The 24,116-nt window shown below is 37.8% G+C and overlaps 1 protein-coding gene across 1 annotated transcript in view; it reads right to left on the bottom strand.

The window, feature by feature from the left end:
* Window positions 1-24,116, bottom strand: part of SYNE1 (spectrin repeat containing, nuclear envelope 1) — a 570,706-nt gene that overhangs the window by 308,658 nt on the left and 237,932 nt on the right. The window contains exons 40-47 of the mRNA XM_011996807.1: window positions 18,798-18,951; window positions 15,958-16,586; window positions 12,931-13,110; window positions 9,438-9,588; window positions 8,953-9,111; window positions 6,896-7,078; window positions 4,099-4,200; window positions 1,109-1,312 (exon numbers count right to left, since the gene is read on the bottom strand). Coding sequence (XP_011852197.1) covers window positions 1,109-1,312; window positions 4,099-4,200; window positions 6,896-7,078; window positions 8,953-9,111; window positions 9,438-9,588; window positions 12,931-13,110; window positions 15,958-16,586; window positions 18,798-18,951 — 1,762 coding nt within the window. The remainder of the gene's footprint in view (window positions 1-1,108; window positions 1,313-4,098; window positions 4,201-6,895; window positions 7,079-8,952; window positions 9,112-9,437; window positions 9,589-12,930; window positions 13,111-15,957; window positions 16,587-18,797; window positions 18,952-24,116) is intronic.

The following is a 24,116-nucleotide window of genomic DNA, read 5'->3' as shown; positions in this document are numbered from 1 at the left end:
GGAAGTAGTTAGGAGATGAGGTGTAATCTAGCATTTCAAGCAAACTGAATAGGTCCTTATAGATTCCAGTCCATGATCTTGGGTTTAATCAATTGATTAGAGACCATCACAGTTCACATTCTTCAGTGAGACACTTAAACTTTGTTTCAGAGTCACAGGCTTACCAAAAGCACCAGTAGTTAATTTAAAGAAAAAAAACAAAAACAAAAACAAAAAACCTCAGTTTCTGGTACAGTAAGGAAATATGCTAAAAGAGAACAAATGCATTTGTTGAAAAGTCAACTCAATGCATGTCCTTTACAGATAGCTGATTAGGAATGTTATCTATTAATATGGATAGAAAACATGAAAATGGGCCAGGAGGTGGCTCACACCCATAATCCCAAAACTTTGGGAGGCTGAGGCCGGTGGATCACTTGAGGTCAGGAGTTCAAGACCAGCCTGGCCAACATGATGAAACCCCATCTCTACTAAAAATACAAAACTTAGCTGGGCATGGTGGTGGGTGCCTGTAATCCCAGCTACTGGGGAGGCTGTGGTAGGAGAATCACTTAAACCTGGGAGGGGAGGTTGCAGTGAGCCCAGATTGTGCCACTGGACTCCAGCCTGGGTGACAGAGCGAGACTCCATCTCAAAAAATAAAAATAAAAAAATAGAAAACATGGAAATGTAATGTTTTCTCAACTTCTTCTTTTTCAAAAAATATACATTCTCTGGATGAAAGCAGGCATAGTGGCCAATAAATATAATTAAGTGATGAAAAACTATCGAATACTCAAGTCTGAAAATTTGTGGAAGTCAAATAGTTCTTCCACAGGCTCCATCCTTTTATAAAAAAGAAAAAAAAACTTTAAACAAGTGTAGACTATGAGCAGGTGCTACAGCAACACATGCTTTCTATTTTCAAGGTATTCACTTTTGATTTCTGAACACCTGCATTCAGTTCTTCATTGCTTACTTTGCTGTGGTCAATGTCATAAATAAGTTGGTCTGGTGTTCGTATGGGTAACTCAGAGCAGAGGTTATATTTTTTATTATAGTTACCACAAAACAGGAGAACTACTATCACCATTCGAATGGAAGCACTTAATGATAGTTTATTACCTACCTTGACTTTTTTCAATCCTTCACAAGTGTCAGTTTGGGCACAGTTCATCAACGATTCTTCCACTTTTGCGAGCCATGTTGTTATGTCATTAATAAACTTCTCCACTTGTGTACTTTGAGCAGTGAAATCCTTCAGGGTTCCTTTTGCTACTTCAGTTATTTCTCTGGCATGCTCCAGTTTCTGTCTTAAGTCTGCTTCTATAAACTAAATAACCAAGCAAGATTTCATCAAGATCTCCACTCATTAAGTAGAAATTCTGTTCATGTAATTGTTCAAAGGCACACAAGTCTCATCATGGAAGCCAGCTCCAATGCTAATATGCCTTTACAAGAAGGAAAATCAGTGGACACAGTTGCCAAACATATGAAGTGACAGGCAAATAGAAAGAGGAAGGATTGTGTTAACCCTGGATGGGAGAGTGGCAGCTCTAACTGAGGTTCCAGGGAAGAGGTGAGAGGGCATTCTGAAAGCAGAGCTAGACCTACTGAAAATTCCCAGGTGGTGACCAAAAATCTGCTCTTGATTCTCCCTGGAAACACCCGTTGTCTGCTCAGATGTAACACTGTCTGGGGCAAACATCACTGTAGGATTTTATCATAAAACAATTTTATTTTTGTCTCCACTGCTGCTTTAAAATATTCAGTGGGGCTAGTTCTTCTCTTTTCTCTGGATGATATAGCTCAGGAGGGTCGACTTCTATGGCCCCCTAGTTAGTCAGAGGACATATAGTCACTATACATTGAAAAACAGTCTCAATTCCACAATTCAAACATCCTGGCCTATTTGGTAATGAAAACTTTGAACTTAACTTAAATTGAAGGCTTCTATTCTTACCCCCACTTCAGATCTGCTGGGAGCAGGAGGCCCATAGTGTGGAAGGGAGTAAATGTCTTTCTTTCTCTTCCTTCGTTTTATTTCTATTCTGCCACCCTGTGTAAGGCGTCTTTCTCCTGTAGGCTTGGACTGGCAGGAGGCAGGTGAGGGGTTCTGACTCACTGGATGGGCATCTGTGCCCTCTAGGCCAGACAAGGTTTAGCATTCATTCCTCCTCCCATAGGCCTTGGTCTGTGGGTTTTTCTGACTTTTTTCATGCTTGCACTTCCCACTAAAGTTCCCTAAACACGACAGTGCACTGTTCTTTGGCTACTTTCTCATTCCTCAGCCTGTAGGCCTTTTTTAAACTTCTCATTGCTAAGGTCTGTTTACCCCCCGGATAGCCTTCTTAGACCACCTATAATATCTTCACATAGTGGTCTCTTCCTTTCTTTTCCTTTCCTGGTTCATATTTGGGCCAGAGGTCACACTCTAGCATTCACCTCCAACTAACCTTCAGGTGCAGGTCTCCCCAAGCCGTCATTTATCCTTTGGCAAATATAGCAGCAGTTAGCCAGCCTGTCTGTCACTTTTAGGATTCTTGGGGGGATAGAAATCAGACTCCCATGCCTGCCAAATACAGGGGACAAATATCCTATTCTCCAGGTGGCACTGCTGGAATCCTTCTGCCTTGAGGTAAGGTAAGCCACCCCTCACACTTCCTTGAGTATACATACGGGTGCGTGTATGTGCACACGCACGTGTGTGTGTGTGTGAAAGAGAGAGAGATAGAGAGAGAGAGAGAAAAGGAGAGAGAGATAAAGGAAGAAAGAGAAGACTAGAGTACACCAATAACTCTCTCTGAAGATCCCGCCTCAACTCTGCAAAAGTCCAACTGTTAACCATTGATATCCCCAACACAGGTGGCATGCATAAGGACTCTTTATCTTTTTTTACATATGAATAGCACCTCCTTTGTGTCTTCTTACTTCCTGTGAAACTTCTAGCATTCCTGTGCATGTATATCATCCCCAATGGTACGGATGAACAAGGAGTCTCAGGTCAGAGCAAAAGCATAACTGATCAACTAGATTGATTGCTTGACCCAAAGCAGCAAATCAAAGACAAAGGCACAAGAAGAAGAAAGGAAATGTAGAGAAAATCGACAAAAGCAGTAACACATCCAGAAGCTAAAGGGATGCAGCAGAATCCTGAGCCTGGAGCCAGTGGAGCTGGCAGGCCAAAGAGACCCACCATGCTGGATGCTTCCAGGGCTTGGGCCCTGAAATAGCCCAGGTGTCCTGACCAGTGCCGATCTACGCCGGCCTGCTTCATGGTTCCTGTGGATTTGTGCCATCTGAAGGGCCATGAAGGGAGGTTTACAGTGGTGATCCCTCTAAACTCAGTTATTGAGTAACAGCATTAGGGAAATATCAATAAGAATATCAACATTCATAAGAGGGGTTTCTAGGCTGGGCGCGGTGGCTCACACCTGTAATCCCAGCACTTCGGGAGGCCAAGGCAGGCAGATTGCATGAGTTCAGGAGTACAAGACCAGCCTCGGCAACATGGTGAAATCTCCTGTCTATAAAAAATTTAAAATATTAGCCTTCCATGATGGCGCATTTCTGTCGTCTCAGCTACTAGGGAGGCTGAGGTGGGAGGATTGCTTGAACTTGGGAGGCAGAGGTTGCAGTGAGCTGAGACTGCACCACTGCACTCCAGCCTGGGTGACAGAGTGAGACCCTGTCTCAAAAAACAAACAAACAAACAAACAACATCAAAAATACCAAAAACAGAGGGGGTTCTGTCCCTGTCTAGACATGAAATGGTCCATGAGGCAACTTGGCTGATAATGCTTCCAAAATTCAGTAGGAAAAAAAAGAACTACCCTTATTATAATATTCAAGTTGGAAATATGCTATTAATACTGGCCCAAGGAATGTGAAAATATATTAATATTTTGACCCCCATGTCTGATATGATCCACGTTTCCTTGGAATTAGGATGATGATGATAACATTGAGGACATATAAAGGAGATACATATATATATATATCATATATATAAGATATATATCTACACACACTCAGATAGAGAGAGAGAGACAGAAAGTCTAGTATATGGTAGTTATTACAAAACGGATGAAAGTCTAGCAGTTATTACAAAATGCTTACCTGAAGGTCTGGCGGTGTTTCTAGATTTTTAGTTAATTCTTTCAGATCATTAACTTTGGAATGCAGTTCTTCCAATCTCAATGTTTTGTTTTTAACTTCAGACTGCCAAAAGGGAAGAAGCATAACTAATGAAAAACACTGACATGCTATATTTGGCATTTAATAATTTCAAGAAGAGCTAACTTTGTCAAAATACCCCGACTTTAAGCCAGTGTAAAAAATAAAATCTGTTTCATTTTTCTGAGGGCTGTTGTGACGTAGAAACGTGGAAAATGTTACAATTAGCTTCCGCTGGGAATGTGAAGGAGTGTGCAGAACTTTTGTTTCTCTCCACTCCTTTTTATTAGGAAAAAAAAGCTGGAAAAAAATTAAACACTGATCCAAAGTCTTGAGTCAGCGGGGATTTTCAACAGGCTAACTGTCATTTATTCATTAACTTTAATATTACTGGTTACTATGGCAGCATGAAACTCTTGAAGAAGCATTTCAAAGCGAGTGTTGAAGTGCCTAACAAGGAGTGCCTAGTTACTGTAGGCTATCTGTAATATGAACGAACGTTTCAAATAAAAATTTAAAGGATATTAAAGGAGAAACAGATTCATTAAGAAATCGATATATACTATTTTGCCTTTTTTTGTACCAATAGTAACATAAAGAAGAGGAAAGAACGATCAAAGAATTATGATACAAATGAGAGGCTTGTAAACTTCATTAGTTATTTGAGGCCACGAAGGAGCATTTAATAAACTATTCCTCTCAAAAATGGCATTTTGATGCTTTGTGGACACTAGCAAACCTACTGATGCCTTCAATTCAGAAAGGAATTTCCTTACTGGAAGACATGATGAGCTGTCAGTCCCTCTGGCTTTCTCCAGAAGCTGGCCAGGCAACTGAGGAATCTCCCTCCTTATCTACACTCACTACACTGCAGCGGGAACAGCTCTGTGGGCACTGGGCTGAATCCAATTCACTGATTTTATTAGCTAGTGTGTCACATGGACAGTGGGTAACATAAATAACGCATCTTTGTGACTAACTGAACCTGCTCATATCTAATGTGGCTCAGAAGCATATTGAATCATTGGATTTCTGAGGTCAATAGCAGTTGATTACTTTAACACCTCCCTCTCAATCTCCCACAAAAAGCCCTCATTTGTAGCATTTACCACCATGGTAAGCTACGACATGACATCACAACACACGGAGTGGAAGACATACACAGTAGTACATTGTTCTAAAACATTTCAACCATGATACCATAGATGTCAATAACTCAAAGACCTAGGTAACAGTAGTGATGTGTAGAAGAATAATGGAAAGTGTTATTTTTTTTTTTTTGTCATTACCTTTGTATTCAATGGAACTTATTTAATTGTAAATTTATTTACAGTCTAATTTTTAATAATGGTTGTTTTTAACACTGGCTCACAAAATTCCTGAACATTTAACAATTGACTTTTGCAAGCTGGTATAAGCTGGATCCAGTGCAGGCCACTCTGGAGCTGTAATGTTAGTTTAGCATCAGAGACAACAGCCGAGGACACTACGGTATCCATCACCCCTGCCTGTGCTTTTAGTCTGAATAATTTCTTCTCCTGATCGCCCTCAGAGATTGGAATTAGATAACAAAACATTGAGAATGTTCTTTGGATCAAAGACAAATAAGTTAGGTAATACAATTCATTCATGTATATTTCTCTGGACCAAAGTCACTATCTCCTCACTCTATTTCTCTTTACCCTACTCCACTTTTATCATAGCCCAATTACTACTTGATATTTTATATATAATATATACTGTAATATAAATAATGTAAATTCTATGAGGGTAGGACTGTTTTTCTATTATATTTTCAATGTCTAAAACACTGCCTGACATATCTTAGGTGCTCATTAAGAGTTTGAAGAATGATTAACAAATCATTGCAAGAAATAGGAATAAAGTTTAAAGTGAATTGGTGACTAGAACTTTAAAAGCCAGGGACTCTTGTGGAAGCCTGTGACCCTCCAATCTCTGATTTTCTTCCATTTTTGAAAAGGAAGTGGAAGAACCCACTACCTGGCATGCTAAGGACTCAGTGAGCAGTTTGGGATTTTTTTGAATACGGAAAAATAGGTACTAAATATTACTAGATTACAAACACTTCCAATTTGGTTTTTAAGTAGAAAGATGCCATATTCTCCGATGAATGGGAACAATTATAGATTTTATAGACTTTTGCTTTTCTACTAATGCTTTAAAGAGCCCTAAATAAGCATAGATAAAAATACAAAGAAAAATCCTTTTATTCATAACCTATTCAAATTAAATAGCAAAAGATAGGTAAGAGTTCTCTAATGCTCTTCCATGCCTCTAAAAAAAAGAAGAAGGTCTGGAGCAGTGGCTCACACCTGTAATCCCAGCAGTTTGGGAGGCTGAGGTGGGTAGATCACCTGAGGTCAGGAGTTCAAGACCAGCCTGGCCAACATGGTGAAATCCTATCTCTACTAAAAATACAAAAATTAGCCAAGTGTGGTGGCGCATGCCTGTAATTCCAGCTACTCGGGAGGCTGAGGCAGGAGAATCGCTTGAACCCAGGAGGCGGACATTCCAGAGCCGAGATCTGGAGCACCACTGCACTCCAGTCTGGGCGACAGAACCAAACTTTGCCTCAAATAATAAAAATAATAATAATAATAAATAAATAAATAAATAAAAGTTAAGAGAAGAATACACTTTTAAGACTTTTTTTTCTTTTTTTTCATATTCTGGTCGACAATATGCCACCAGTTCCCATATGTCAACACAGTCAGTTTACCTCAAATTCTTTAAGCAGTTCTTCAGCTCTGAGGCGGTTGTCCAGGTTGCTGATGCTTTTTGCCATCTGTGGAACAGAGTTGTTTGACCATCCCTCAATCTCATCTCTACTTGAGAGTACATCATCCCAAATGGACAGGCTTACTCTCAGCCTATCCATGTTTTCTTCAAGTTTCTCTGCTACCTAGGAGAGAAACAGAAGCCATGGCATTCATAGTCAGAGGCATAACATGATCATCCCCCCAAGCAAAGTACCAATGCTTCTTTTATCAGGAAAGTATATTCTGACTGACAAACAGTTTCACAAAAATTATTGTAATCTAATAAGTGCACCTGACTCATGTAAATGCTAACCAATCCATAAATTGCTTCTGTCATTGGGAGAGGTGTATGAATTCCTGAGACATTGCATTTTCATTTGTAAATTGGGATACTAACAACAACAGGTCCACTAGAATCTACTGTAACTCATTATAAGGTTGAATTCTACAGGACAAAGGTCCATCAAGAACAGTGTTGTATTTATTTTTGAAAGTAATAACAATAGGCATTTTTATTTGTAATGTTTAGGTACAATTAGCATTAATTAGATTCAAACATATTTATAACATAATGCATATGAAAGCAACCAATTTTGCACATTAAAATAAAATAGTATTGCTTATCACTCTTCCTATAATGATAGGCACTAACATCCCAAGGGCTATAAATAAAAAAAAAATAGCATGCTAAAAAAAGAAAAGAAAAGAATGTTCTTTTTTTTTTTTTGAGATGGAGTCTCACTCTGTTTCCCAGGCTGGAGTACTGTGGTGCGATCTCAGCTCACTGCAACCTCCGCCTCCTGGGTTCCAGCGATTCTCCCACCTCAGCCTCCAGAGTAACTAGGATTACAGGCGCTTGCCACCACACCCGGCTAATTTTTTGTATTTTTAGTAGAGATGGGGTTTCACTATGTTAGCCTGACTGGTCTCGAACTCCTGACCTGAAGTGATCCGCCCGCCTTGGCCTCCCAAAGTGCTGGGATTAAAGGCATGAGCCACCGCACCCAGCCAAAGAATGTTCTTTTAAAAGTGGAAGCATATATATAGGGTTTTCTGCTGCCCCCAAATTATTTTATTATATTACACAAATATCAAAGTCTAACTGGTAAATTTAGCTTAAGTAGGGGAACCACAGTACTTCTGAAACTAGATTTTGATAGGAGGTCAACAGAGCACTGAATTTTTCAGCTGAAAGGTAATGTAAAATATTTATGGATTGCTATATAGAGTTCCAGGAAAATCAAGTGACTTGTTCTGTGGTCACATAGCTGGTAAGTGACACAGCAAGAACTAAAACCCAAAGATGTAAATTACAAGTGCAATGTTTTCCAATGCAAAATTATAGCTTTATTACTTTAAATTATTATATATTATGGTTTAATATCCTGTAGAATATTTATAAATTCTTCTTTTTTATCTATAATTTCATAGTTTGGGACAGAAAAACATTCAGAGTTATAATTTGTTATGACCGAGGCTATCAAGTGAAATTCCCAAGAGTCTGATGATAAGTTTTTACAAAACAGATACATTTTTTACTATTTCTAAACTTTATGTGAGCACTGTTTTTCTTCAGACTATCATTTCGCATTGAGTACTAAATGTTAAAAGTGAAATTCAGTCGGGCGCAATGGCTCATGCCTATAATCCCAGCACTTTGGGAGGCCAAGGCAGGCAGATCACCTGAGGTCAGGAGTTGGAGACCAGCCTGGTCAACATGGAGAAACCCTGTCTCTACTAAAAATACAAAATTAGCTGGGCGTGGTGGTGTGCACCTGTAATCCCAGTTACTCGGGGGGTTGACGCAGGAGAATTGCTTGAACCCGGGGAGGCAGAGGTTGCGGTAAGCTGAGATCACACCATTGCACTCCAGCCTGGGCAACAAGAGTGAAACTCCATCTCAAAAAAAAAAAAAAAAAAAGTGAAATTCACATCCTTGAATAACCCTTTGCCCAAAAATTTGATTGGGAAATGTGATTATTGAAATGATTTGCAGACTCCCAGGTGATTATCTTACATCCAGCCATTTGTCCACGGTGCTCTCCATGTCTGTTTTCACCAAGCTGAAATCACTACTGTGAATTTTTTTCAGTTCAGATAACAAGTGTTTTCCTTTGCTGGTAAAGTTATCCAAGTCTTTCTGTTTGTAATTCATTTTGTTCTTGGCAGTTTCATGCTGTGGATAAATGATTTCTTAATTAATAAAATAGTCAGTGATAAGTCATGAGTTTAAAACCATTTGCCTCTAGGGAATTTAATTCATAATTGACCTTATGCAGAAATTATTGATATTAATTAACTATACGAATATATATAACAGCATTTGCTTGAGTTGCTAGAATCCTAGAATGTCAGTATTCCTAGGGGAAAAAAAGTTGAGCTTGTTAGCATGAATTATCCACATCTAAGTATACAGACAAGAATTGGGCAGATAATTGCTTTATGACTAAAAACCAGATCTACTAAAGCAGAACACCAACATAAACACATTTTGAATTTTACCTTGGAAAAAGCCCATTTAAGATCTTCTTGATCTTTAATGGTAGTTCTGGTTACAATCACACTGCTGGCATTTTCTAAGACTTTAGATACAGCTGACTTCAGGTTCTGATATTCTCTCATTAAGTCAATAAGTCCACAGCATTGACCCTGACTGTAATGATTAAAGAAAATATATTATTTGGTGTCATGTATCAGGAAAGGGGAGAGTTCCCTACAATTGGACTTGATGTTTCACTACATAAAGGTATTAATACTCATAGATGGATTCTGGAATCAAGAGAAAAGCATATTTCTACATACTGATCTCAAACTAGTGCTGCTGGTTAATCCTACTTACTCCAATGTCCAAAATATTCTCTGTGAATGAGGGATGCACACAACCATTGAAATAAAATCTATGACCTCAAAGACAAAGAAGTAATATATGTTCTTGCCAACTCAAACTTACATAGATGAGTCACCCAAATGTTTTGGTTTTTTTTAATTGTCTTTTTCCATGTGGTTTTAATTATTTCATAATGGCATATGTTGCAGGAAATAAAACAACAATAAAACAAACCATAGCTCCAAACTAACAAATAAAAAGATTACTCAGTAATTAACATATATATCAGATTTTCTCTTCCATCTCAATGTAATAAATTCTCATTGGATATGACTACCCTGAAAACTGTCAAAATGAGAAGATAGCTGCTGTTTATAAAAATAAGGTGGTCTACAACCATATCACTTCAAATACACCTGATCTCATTTGATCTTGTGAAGGTAAGCAGGGTCCAGCTTGGTTAGTACTTGGATGGGAGACCCTCTGGGAATATTGGAAGCTATAGGCTTTTTTTTTTTTTAAACAAACACACACACACACACACACACACACACACACACAAAACGGCTGGGTGTCACGGATCATGCCTATAATCCTAGCACTTTGAGAGGCCAAGGCAGGCTGATCACTCGAGGCCAGTTGTTCGAGACCAGCCTGGCCAACAAGGCAAAACATCGTCTCTACTCAAAATGCAAAAATCAGCCTGGCTTGGTGGCGCACGCCGGTAATCTCAGCTACTTAGGAGGCTGAGGCATGAGAAAGGCTTGAACTCGGGTAGTAGAGGTTGCAGTGAGCCAAGATCACACCACTGTGCTCCAGCCTGGGCAATAGAGGGAGACTGTTTCATAAAAGAAACAATAACAAAAGAATAAAATGCTGTTGAGCAAGCAAGTTTACACCTAGAGATTTTTCCAAAGAAATAAAATTATGTGCACTAAGATTTAGGTAAAGTGATATTCTTCACACCATTATTTGTAATAGGAGAAAATATAGAAATAACCAAAATGTTAAAAACAGGTCAATAATTAAATAAATCCTGATACATTCTTATGATAGGACACTGTGCAACCTCTAAGAAATCACAATGTAGGATAATGTTTAATAATACAGAATAAAGTTTGCACAACATGATTCAATTTAAAATGCCTGCATTAATAGTCTACATTATATAATGTGCTCTGAATTTTGTTTAAAAGACCTTTGTACATGATGTAAAGTATATGTTGAGGGTCATTTTTTTTAATGCATATGAATGTCCAATTGTTCTAGTACCATTTATTGAAAAGATAATTCTTTCTCCACCAAATTTTCTTTATATCTTTGTCAAAACAATTGACTGTATATGTCTGGGTCTATTTCTGACTGTGTTCCACTAGTTTATATGTTTACCCTTCAGCCTGTACCACACTGAAACCAGCTAGTATAAGTCCTCCAATTCTTTTTCATTTGTTATTTATTTATTTACTTACTTAATTATTTTAGGTACCAGAGCTGCCAGCAAAGTCCTCCAATTCTTTTTGAAAACTGTACTGGCTATTCTAGTAGGTCTTGTGTTTTTATGTATACATTTTTAAATCATCTTGTCAATTTCTACAAAACTTCTGTGGGCATTTTGATTGGGATTGTATTGATATAAAAAAGACCTCAATAACAAAAAAATCACCCAAATCGGCCAACTTGAATATTTAAAAAGATAAACAGATTGCAAATAACATATCAAAATACGCTCAACATCAGTCATCAGGGATATACAAATTAAAAACAAAATGTGCCAATTCTTGGCACAATGCTTATGAGTTAGTCCTGCTCCACAGTGAGGAGTTAAAGACACACACACACACACACACACACACACACACACACACAGAGATGGCTCTACACATCTAGTAGAATGTCAAACAAGCAAATAAACAAAAACATCACAATACCAAGTGTTGGAAACTACGTGGAGCAACTGGAAATCTTACACATGACTGGTGTGAGTGCAAAATGGTGCAACTACTTTGAAAAATAATTTGACAGGTTCTTATAAAGTTAAACATATATGTTGCTATACAATCCAGTCTCACTTTTAGATTATTTACCCAAATGAAATAAAAACTTACATACATGCAAAAATTTGAATGTGAATGTTTATAATCACTATTTATAATCATCCAAACTGGATAGAACCCAATTGTCCATCACCTAGTAATTGAATAAACTGTAGTAAACCCATTCAGTGGAATATTCAGCTATAAAAAAATGAATGAACTTTTGACACACACAATGACATATGTTGTGCTAAATAAAAGAAGCCAGAATAAAAGAAGCCAGGTCACATTCTATGTGATTTTGTTTATAAATGATTCTAAGAAAAGACAAAACTATAGATGTGGAAAACTGATCCCTGGTTGCCAGGGGGGCTAAGGGCAAAGGGAAGAGATAAGGTCATTTTTTAGGTGGTAGAACTTTCATTGTGAAATTTAACAGTTACACAACTGTATAAGTTTGTCAAAACTGATAGCATTGCATATGAAAAAAAAGTAAATTTAAATGTGTTTAAATTATACCTCAATTACAAACAACTACAACAAAACAAAAAAAATATGAAATTAAAAGTTAAGGCTGTCATGGTAGCACTTCGTAACTGTTGACAACTCCTGCTTTAAGCATTGAATTCCATATGGAATTGTTTTTTTTTTTGAGAAGGAGTCTCACTCTGTCTTCCAGCCTGGAATGCTGTGATGCGATCTCGGCTCACTGCAACCTACACCTCCAGGGTTCAAGTGATTCTCCTGCCTCGGCCTCCCGAGTAGCTGGCATTACAGGCACCCTCCACCATGCCCGGCTAATTTTTGTATTTTTAGTAGAGACGAGATTTCACTATGTTGGCCAGGATGGTCTTAAACTCCTGACCTCAGGTGATTCGCCTGCCTTGGCCTCCCAAAGTGTTGGGATTACAGGCGTGAGCCACCGTGCCTGGCCTATAATTGTTATCTCAAAGCAACATTCTCAATAAAGTTCTGTAGAAATAAGTAAATTTTCAATGTTATGAAAGTGACACAGAATACCTAAAATGGTAAAATATATTTAACTACTGATCACATCAATGCAAAACAGGCAATGTCCCAATGTCACAAAATAAGTGGGAAGCTAAAAACAAGAACTGGGTGGGTTTTGACTTACTTTTCATGAATTAGTCTTTTGGTATCATCCCAGGTGACTGCTAAGCGGTTTATCTCCCTGTCAACTTCAGGTGCAAAAGCTACATCTTTCTGGGCAATTTGCTTGGCTTTGTCTTTCAACCAACATAGTTCATGCTCGTGAGAATTCAATTCATCTTCTAGCTGATTAAACACTCTTAACCTGTGAATTAAAATGTTATTTTCCTATGAATTTACTAAAAGTAGTAAACAAATTTCTTCTCCATAAGTATATGATGAGACCATAAAGCAGAAACCATAAAGTTTCTACTTATTTAGACAGTAGAAACTTTTAACACAGAAATTAAATTGATGTTTATCAATGGATGAAGATACTTTTAAAGTTAATTTTGCAAAATAACTCAGACTGTACCTCAGAAAACATTGAAAGTCATTCTTAATACTCACCATCAACCTTCTGTTAAGTTTGTATTTTCTTTGTACTTTGCTTTGATGGTATAAGATTTTCAAAACTAAGGCTGATCTCATAGGCTAACTAGGTAAATACTTACTGTAAAATCATTGGTAAGAAATGTTTCTGGGTCATGAGGTTCAATCCATGTAAATAATAATGTTTAAGGATTATAGTTGTTTCATTCAATATCATATTAGCTTTATTGAGCTCTGCTATATATATATATACACACACACATATATTATATATATAATATATAATATATATATAAAATTTAAATTACCTACCTTGTTGAAAAGATTACCATAAGGAAATGATCATTTTTGTCTCTAATCTATTAATATCAGAGCATTTATAAAAAAGTGGCCATATCACCAGCCACAGTGGCTCACGTTCATAATCTCAGCATTTTGGGATGCCAAGGTGGGAGAATTGCTTGAGACCAGGAATTCAAGACCAACCTGGGCAACACAGCAAGACCTTATTTCTACAAAAAAAAAAAAAATTAGTTTTTAAATTTAGCTGGGTGTGGTGGTACATGTGTATAGTCTCAGCTATGTGGGAGGCTGAGGCTGGAGGATCACTTGAGTCCAAAAGTTTGAGGCCACAGTGAACTGTGACTGCACCACTGCACTCTAGCCTGGGTGACAGAGCATGACCCTGTTTCAAAGAAAAAAAAAGTGGCCATATAGAGGCAGCTGTTGACTCTTCATTCTTACAGTTTGATATAGGTCTGCAGAGTTCACAAAATGAGTCCGCATGTTTTATCCCATTTAATTCCCAAAAGATGGTGGCTGGGGCACGTGTTCTCATTATCCCCACCTTAGAAGAAGAGAAGGGGTTTTCCCAAGGTGGCACAGTGAAGCATTAGTATGACTGGAATTTAAATAAGTCCATTAATTCAATATAACATTTTCTGTACCCGATGTGTGACTTTGGTGAGTGCAGTGTTGCGGGTACTGATGTGGCTCTTTAGCCCAACCTGGGCTTTCTACTCTGGCAATTTTAGGATCTCCTGTCTGCTTGGCCTAAGAAGGCCATGCCACCCTGCAGCACCAATGATACTGCTGGCTTCCAGGGTGAATGACACTAGGCATCTTATTCTGGAGGCTATTTTTTCTTCCCAAGTATCATTCCCTTTTGTAAATTTGCTAAACTAATGAGATAATCTATTGCCTATAAAGGGTATAATCTCAGGAGCCCAGTCCTAATATTGACTCCACTATCATCTGACTAAATCCTCAACTTAATGTTTGATTCTGGTTAAAAGCAAACAACCAGCAATGGTCTTGTCAGGAACAACATAATCTTCATCAATCATGAATACCTTGGCATGAATACATTTCAGTTGTTTCTTTGCCCACTGAAAAAAAAAATGGAAGAGAAAGTGGCCCTGAAAACAGGAGTCAGAAGGTTCTATTAAGAAGAAAAAAAGATTGAAAAGAAGGCTACAGTTTTAAGAAAACAGTTACTTCTCAAATTTACTAAGGGAACTTATCTTTGACCTGTTTGCTTCTCAAATGGACTCACCTGACAAAAGCTCAGCTTTGGTTACTTAAACCCACTCCTCTGCCTCTCCATACCACTAAGCAAACAGTTAAATGTAGTTGTAGAGAATGACTCTGCCAAGCTGATTGGTTTCACTTTAAATGAACACAGAGCTCAAATGACAGCTCATCACCTTCCTAAGCTACCCTCTACAAGAGAACTGTTTCACACCATTTTCTCTCCTCCAACATCTGCCCTCTCCTCTGAACTGACGAGCTTGCACCAGTCTCTACCAAGAGGCTCTCAGCCACCAGGGAGGAATTCCCTCATACTTTTTACCACCAAAACTACTAGGATCACTCCCTTTCTCTTCTGCCTTCATTCTTGTTACAGAAGATGAGTCCTTTCTCCCATCAGTAAAAAATTATTTAAAAATAGATAATAAGATCTATACATTCTTTGCTCATAAAAAGACTTTAGGGAAATCCTTAAGAAATCCAAAGAAATTTTAGTACTTCTCAAGTGTCAAATTAGTCATTAATCTTATCTTCAAATTGGTAAAAAAAAAAAAAAAAAAAAAAAAGTTGCTAAATATGGTACTGTAAACCAAAAAGTATCTGAGACAGGGTTAAGGACATGCCTGGAAGAAATAAATGTGAAATCACAGAAACAGTCTGTGGTTTATACCTTTCTCCAAAGATGATTTTGAGGGCTTCAACACTTAAAGGGGAAAAATGGGCTGGAGGGGAAAGAGAGAGGAGAAGGTTAATCCATGTATTGCAAGAGAAAAGAAGCAGGCAGGGAATAGTCAATTATGAATTCATCTCGTGCTCAGTAAATCAGCACTTTACTTAAGATAAGGTGAATATAGAGCAGCTACCTATGGAGATATTGAACCTTTTCTCTGTATCTATCTGTTTAGGAACAAAACGAAAGGCCGCTTCTTGCATGACTCAGCTCTCAGCTTAATTTCTTTCTTTTGGCAGAGTGAATTGGGGTCCTGAGTTTTTATTTTCCTTTCACGGTCCTAATAAAGTTTTGCATAAAAGTTAATTCCAGAACAAATACAAAAGAAAAGAGACAAGTGGCTGTGACAGTTTCCTTTACCTCTGCTGAAGAGCTTGGCGGGTAGGTTCTTTCAGTCGCTCTTTGTCAGTCCTTTCTTCAATGTCCTCAATGCTTTTCAGAAGCTCCTCTTTCTGGTCTTGGAATGCTTTTTTCAACACTGCCAGGGCATCTGCCTCACTCTGCTTGGTTCCCAGAAGGTTCTGGATCCTTTCTACCTCTCCACAGAGCTGATCAGCCGTGGCTCTGCATGAAGTCCTTTGCTCAGAGCTCCCACTTTTCAGATGGTATTGGGCTTTGGAAAGAATGCCATCGAGACTGACAGCAGCAGATTCTAATGCTTTAGCATCTTGAAGAGCATCATTGAGGTCCTTTTCTATCAAATCAGACTCGTTCTTATTCATACTGTTGGTTGCTTCCACCGTTTGCCTCAGCTGGTGGAGAATGCCGGACAGAGAGGCATGGCTCTGGAGGAATTCTGCCAAATGGGACAGGGCAAGCTGCCGCCTCTCCACAACCTGGCTGGCCTCCTCAAACAGCTGGAAGCAGTCCTCAGCCTTGCCCTGCAGGAGGTGGAGGTCCTCAGCACGGCCCAGAGAACCCAACTTTGCTAAGTGACCCTGCAGACTCTGCAATTCAACCTTTTTGCTCTCTACTTCTGCTGCGTGGTCCTGGAAGGGAAGAGAGAGTTATTGATTCCTCAGATACACTACAGTCCATGACAGAGGTATTCTACAGGGTTCGTGATGTGAAGACCTGTTTTAAGTGCCATGGATAGTATAGTACTTAAAGATCATCTACAGTGAATCTTAGAAAATTCACAAAATTTTCTGTTTTGCTGATCCACATATTTCACATAAAACACAACTCTGTTTTGGCACTATGTAATTAATTCTGTGAAAAAAATTTCTTTGTGGATAGAAATTGTTAGTTAAAAGAAATGAAAACATTGGAAGATTCTTAAAGATGCCTATATATATTTTACATTTTAATTTTAACATTTTAAAGATGCATATAGGTATATATTTATACACAAATATTTGTATTTAGATATCTCATATTTTTAATATTTCAACTTTAAAAATTTTTAATTTTAAAAGATGCATGTATGTAAAAAATTTTAAATCTAAAAATTTTAAAATCTAAATGTTTATTTTTTTTAACTAAAAATTTCTGTTGACAAAAATCCATGAAGACATCTTTTTCCATTAAATTAGTTTCAAATCAGAGTTTTATTTTATGCAAGACTTCTGTATAGGAAGTTTGACTAGCTCACAATAAATCATGTTTAAAATCTAGCAGAAAATTGGCAATATTCTCAGGGGTTTCCATTAAATAGAAATTATCACCTATCTTAATCTTGACAACAATGACTTTAAGATCCCCCTGATTGACCACTAAACTTCAGATAGCTTACTCTTGACTACAGATTCCGACCTTTTTTTTTCTTAGAGCATTTACTTTAGAAAATTTGTAATTGTGAATTCATTCTCTGCCCCTTTGAGATGTAACTCTTCTTGAAGCTCTGGCCAGTTTTTCCACCTCTGGAATATTTTTCTGAAGGATGTGGGAGGCGTCCCTTTGAAATGTAAACATCAGTGAAAATAGCTGCTCTCTCTGAGTTTCTTTGGAGGGTAGAGCCTAAATTCACTGAGCACCTTCCTCCAAGATGTAAAAACTACCTCCTGTCCTGAAGGTAGAAGAAAGTTGCTTTTCTCTGACACAAAACCAAATAGTGAACCCAGCAAGGAGTGAACACTCAATAAATATGAAATACTCTATTGTTAAATGTTGCTATATGCTTACTATGTAGCTTATCTCCATTGTTTCAATGCTTTACAATCAATATCTGAATTTTCGAATGTTTTCTGGTGCTAGGATAGATATAATGTGTTGGGGACTCAGAAAATTACACCCTAAAATATATCACTTTAGACTTTAAACTGAGAAAACCTGAGGAGCAGCAAATTCAAATAAGAGCTTTTCCTGATGCTCCTTTATCTGACTAAGGCAAGTTCCTCCAGAAGAAATATAATCATCAACCAGGGAAGAATAACTCACAGGAAAGTCCCTTAAGGTCTGACATCTCACTCAGAGAGACTTTCAGCACAGGATGCCATCTGTAATTCTGAGGTATGCTACCTGAGAAACTTTTTCTGCATAATAAGACAGCCTTTGTTCATAGTGCATTTCCTCCCCTCACCCTCCCATAGCTTGTCCCTACTACTCTCCTGAAGCCCCAGCTCCTATTTCTTTCTGTATAACATAAAAACTTTAGTCATCCAGTTATTCTTAGAGACTCATATTTTGTGGGACTCCCATACGATATGCACATAATAAATGTGTTTGCCATTTCTCCTGTTAATTGGTCTATTGTCAGTTCGTTTCATAGATTCAAATTAATTGAACCTTCAGAGGGCAGAAGAAAGATCTTTTCACCCCTCCATATGCATAATTTATAAAGAAGGGAAATAAGCTTTAAATCACTTTAAAGCTGAATAGTAATTCAGAAAAACTATATCCTTAAACTATTTGAATTCAGTGTTAGTTTTCAGTATTGAAATGAAACAAACTGGGAAGCTTAAAAATGGACATTCTTGTCACTTTATCCTAGAAATCATTTGCTCCACTATGAAGAGAGAGTTTCTTAAGATGGTTGCCAATTTTATCTGAAGTGGCTTTATCTGCTTAATTTGTCTGCATAATTCATTGCCTTAACTCATATGCTCAATTATTAAAACATTTTCATATAAATAAAAAGTTAAATTCCCACCATTTAAACTTTTTTTAAATGTTGCATCTCTTTTTAATTTGAGAACTCTCTTTTAGGAAAAAATTCTTCTTCAATCTTGAAAAAAAAAAAAAAAAAAAAAACACTTTACCTTGTGCCGAGTAAGAGCTACTTGATGGTCCATTATGCTAATCTCAGAAGTAGTTTGTAATTCACTGAGAAACAGCTTAATCCAGACAGAAAAGGAAAGCAGCAGCTCATCAAATTGCTGGTGTTCAGCAACCACAGACTGAAGAAAATTAATCCTACATAGACAAAGTATTAAAGTTAAAATGTCCCATAAGTAAACAGAAAGGATTAATTATATATTTTGGGAATTAAGCTAACCCAAGGGCAAAAGCAATGTTGTCATACATGAACACTCTATACCTCTTGATATTTTTTACTTCCAAAACCCTGCTTTACTCACAATCTTCCCTGTCTCAGTGAACATTGCCACCATCCACCCTGATGGTCCTATGAGGCACTCTTCATCTTTTCCTTTCTTTACAAGCACATCTAATCTATGGATACCCTCTCAGTATAACATGTGTTCCAAAATTGAATGAAATTCCTATAATTCTGATGCCTTAGTATATGTTATCAGTAATAATTATCATTATGTTAAATTGCTGTGTGCCACGGAAGTAACCAAATTTTTTAATCAATTGTGTCTTTAACCATGGCTGGCCTAAGACTTTTGTCATCCATAGACAATTATTGTTTTACTTTTATTCTTCTCAAAAAGTGGTTTATAGTCAGCTGCAGTTCAAAATTTGCTTTTTCTTTAAGGAAATTCATGGAAAAGACTCTTACAAGTATTCCAAAATACAGATTTCTGATAACTTTAAAGACTATGCTATTGGACTAAGAAAAAACTTCCATGGCTGGGTGCAGGGGCTCCTGCCTGTAATCTCAACAATTTGGGAGGCCAAGGCAGGTGGATCACTTGAAGTCAGGAGTTTGAGACCAGCCTGGCCAACACAGCAAAACTCCATTTCTACTAAAAATACAAAAATTAGCCAGGTGTGCTGGTGCACACCCATAATCCCAGCTACTTAGGAGGCAGAGGCATGAGAATCGCTTGAACCCAGGAGGCAGAGGGTGCAGTGAGCTGAGATCACATCACTGTACTCCAGCCTGGGTAAGAGAGTGAGACTCTTTCTCAAAAGAAAAAACTTCCAGGATTCTAATTAAAAAGCGGATACATTCAAGAGTTTTGCTAACTCAACATTAAGCAGAACAAGAGTTAATTACATGGGACTGAACTAATAGAGGCCTGAAATACTTTTTTTTAGTGGCGTTTTGTTTGAAACATTGCTGACTCTTTTTATGTTTTCTTTTCCAAAGTCAAGTTAACTTTTTTTTTCTTTGAATTGTCTATAGCTTACTTCAAATCGGGCAAACTACACTTCCGTGAGCAAAATTTGTAGCATATTTTTTCGCTCTGCTTGATTTCTCCAGAAATCGGAAACTATTTGTGAGTATTCTTAATGTATGGTAATATAGTTATTTGTATAAGGTCAATAAGAATATGTTTTGTAATAGGACACAATTGGAAACATTGGTTATTTTACCCAGGCTTTGACTGGAACGGCATATTTTCAGAGCTGATCAGACTGCTTTGAGGAATTGAGATTACTTTATAGAACCAATGAAAAGCCCTTTGGGAAGATTGGCTTTATACTTCTCTATGTGATGCTTTTATAAAGTTCCTGACCTGTGGTAGGTAAAGAACTTTACTTTCTGACAGGCCCAGGAATCTCAAGTTATATTGGGACCTTGAGAAGAAAGGAATTCACCCAATTCATACGGATTATCTGCAGGCACAGATAAACCTTTGGTTTGGTTAACCTTGAGAGACTTTTGAAAGTCTAATCTGAGATTTCTCATGAAAAATGTACCAGCAAAGTCAATTTTTAAAAAGCCTGTATGGCCAATCTTGCTGCCCTTTATATGGATAATTAGGCCAAGTATAATAAGACCAAAATTTATCTTGCAAATAAGTTGGTCCTACTATGATTTGCCTTTGGTAGAAATTGGGGGCTGGAGAGAGAAAAAATATGTTTTTAAAAAACTATAGTATGCATGTTATTAGATTCTAGTTTTGTTTATTGTTTTTGAGTTTTTATTATTTTCCCACAATTTGGACTGAATCCTGAATCTTTCCTGGCTACAAGTTTCCAACTAAGGTTTTCCAAATCTTCCTTCTGTTTTCCTTATTTTATTTATTTATTTATTTCATGGAGATGGAGTTTCGCTCTTATTGCCCAGGCTGGACTGCAATGGTGTGATCTTGGCTCACTGCAATCTCTGCCTTCCAGATTCAAGTGATTCTCCTGCCTCAGCCTCCTGCGTAGCTGGGATTACAGGCACCTGCCACCACACCTGGCTAATTTTTGTATTATTAGTAGAGACAGGGTTTCACCACATTGGCCAGGCTGGTATCAAACTCCTGACCTCAGATAATCCACCCGCCTCGGACTCCTAAAGTGCTGGGATTACAGGTGTGAGCCACCATGCTCAAAAACTGCTTTTCTTAAATCCCCACAAACTGAAGCTAGGCAGCTAAATTTTGTGAGAAATAACAGAAACTTGTAAGTAAACAACCTATGTGCCTGCTGGTATATTGACTTCTCAGAAATTTCACTTGACCGTTCATCTGAACTGAACTACAATCCAGAAAAATCTATTCAGATTACTACTGCAATCTGAAGATACTTCACAAACTCTAGAAAAACAAGTCTGTAGACTACTCTAGATATTAAACTTTGTTTTTCTTCTGTTTCCTTAGAAATGCCTCTTATTAAAGATCTGTTTGCCTGCATCATAGATAGAGGCCCAGCCCATTTGCAATGCCACCTTCTGGAATGGGACATAGCTATTTAACTGAACTGATCTATTCTCAGGACTAAGAGACTGACTAAAGAAGACATGGAACAATATATTTCAGTTTGCTTTTTTTTTCTGTTTATCTTAATTTGCTTTTCCACTCCTTTGTCTATCTCTATCAAATGACCTTTTTTTCTTTTTTTTAAAATTGAAACCAAGTATCACTCTGTTACCCAGGCTTCAGTACAGTGCTGTAATCACAGCTCCCTGTAACTTCAAACTCCTGGGCTCAAGCAACCCTCCTGCCTCAGCTTTCTGAGCAGCTGAGGCTACAGGTACATGCCACCACACCTGGATACTTTAAAAAAAATTTCTTGTAGAGATGGGGTCTTGCAATATTGCCCAGGCTGGTCTTGAACTCCCAGCCTTGAGCACTCCCCTCACCTTGCCCTCCCAAAACTCTGGGATTATGGGCATAAGCCATCACACTCAACCTCTATGAAACAAACTTTAAGACAAATCTCTTCAAAACTTTCCATTTAGCTTTGAATATGTGAAACGTTTTTTAAGTTTCAAAATGGGATCTGAAGGAAATAAAAATACTTTACTCCAAAATGTATTTCTTTGACAAATTCCGAAATGGCCCTGCAAAACTGTCTTTTGTTGGGGGGGGAGGGGGGCTAAACTTGCTTCTGTAGATCTGTAGAGAATCTGTACTAATGTTGCTAGCCCTGCCTTTGTCCAGATCTAGGAAATATGAACTGAGAGTCAAACACCATGAAGACCTGAAAGAGACCTTTACCATCTATTCTCTTTGAGGGCTGTACCTGTGAGGTTTCATCTACATTGCAAGTCCAGTTTTGCTAGCCAAGCCTCTTCCTTTCTCCCTCCAATAACCTGTATTACCATGATAACCTGTTTTGAGCCATTTTCTGAGCTCACAATCTTTCTGTAACCTCAATATGGTATATATTTTGTATGTCAGTGGAGGTTGGGTGTCCATTCTGAAGACTCCTGTGTATACACATTAAATAAATTTATATTTCTTTTCTATTAATCTGCCTCATGTCAGTGATTTTCTAACCTCTAGGGGGCCAAGGGCCTTGGCCCTACAATCCCCCCACTCCCTCCTCCCCGCCAACACACACTATACATTGATTCTGTGCTCTTCTCTCCATTTCCACTGCTCTCATCCTGGTCTAAACCTCTTCACTTCTTGCCTGACCTTCAACAGCCTCCTAACTGGCTTCCTCCCTCCCACCTTTGCCTACTTACAATATACTCTCTAGATAATAAGTAGACATGATTTCACGTGAACAAGGCATGCCCTATCCTGCTTAAACACTAGGTGGTTTCCATTGCACTTAAGAAGGCAAAACCCCAAACTCCTTACTGTGGTCTACAAGAAAACTCACATTTTCTACTTATCTGGTCTCATCTGACAGTTCTGCCCCACATTCCCACTGACCTCTCTGTCTCCCAATAAAACCAACTCATTACTGCCTTAGAGCTTTTGCCATTTTTGCTCCCTTTGCCTGTGTGGGTCTGCTTCCTGCACAGCCCACAGATCTTAATCAGATGTCATCTCCCCAGAGAGGCCTTGTTTGACCCCAATTCTAAAGACACACCATCCTGCAGTCCCTGCCATGCTACCCTGTTTTGTTGTCTTCATAATCCTGAAGATTACCTTAAATCGTCTTGTTTGTTCACTTGTTTAGTTATGTATTTATTTTCCACCCAGCTCCTTCCTCCCCTCTCTCCACACATGGACTGTACCTGCCTTGCTTACTGCTGTATCCTCAGCACCTAAAAAGGTGCCTGGGATATCATCAGGGACCAATCAGTGTGTGTGTAATAAATGAATTAGTTAATAAATAGTAGGTGATTGGAGATCAGAAACCAAATGTATTAAAAATAATACCTTAATCAAAACTAGTATTTATTAAAATGGTTTGTATCCAAAGTTCAACTTTTAAATCAGTTTTCACATTTTAATATTTACAAAATCTTCTACACATTATCCTTATATGCATGCATTATATTTTCAATGCCTTCACACATTGGTGTCACTTTAAAAGTCCTTTACTTTCCCTCTAAGGGACAGGCAGAGGGCAGATACTGCTTTGTTTTACAGATAATTGCTCACCTTTCAAGAGGTGGCATCAAATCTTTCTGTAAATTTCTGAGCCCATTCAAATGTCTCTTTTTTTGATCCTATAATATTCCGTGTTCACCCCTCATTATTCCCACACTAATCGGTAAATTATTTGGGGTTAGGTTTTATTTATTTTTATGGCTTTTGGTGTCTGATATGGTACCTTGTACGCAGCAGGCACCTGATATATATTTGTTGATTGATTGAATACAGGAATAAATAAATAATAAAATAAATATAAGCTCCATGAAAGCAAAGGATGAAACTCTTTATTGTTGCGATTCTCAGCACATAGAAGAGTATGCTACTCATTGTGGAAACTCAGGAAATATTTGCTGAATGAATGAATTTTTTAAAAGGGCGGAAAGGTTAAATGCCTAAGATCACACAGGTGATCAACATCAACTTAAAGAGAAAATTTGTTTTCTAGTATATTGGAAAGGG

Source organism: Mandrillus leucophaeus, unplaced genomic scaffold (genome assembly GCF_000951045.1).
Source record: "Mandrillus leucophaeus isolate KB7577 unplaced genomic scaffold, Mleu.le_1.0 Scaffold524, whole genome shotgun sequence".
Classification (NCBI taxonomy): domain Eukaryota; kingdom Metazoa; phylum Chordata; class Mammalia; order Primates; family Cercopithecidae; genus Mandrillus; species Mandrillus leucophaeus.
The sequence above is the reverse complement of the archived record's forward strand: the minus strand, read 5'-3'. Positions and strand labels throughout refer to the sequence as shown.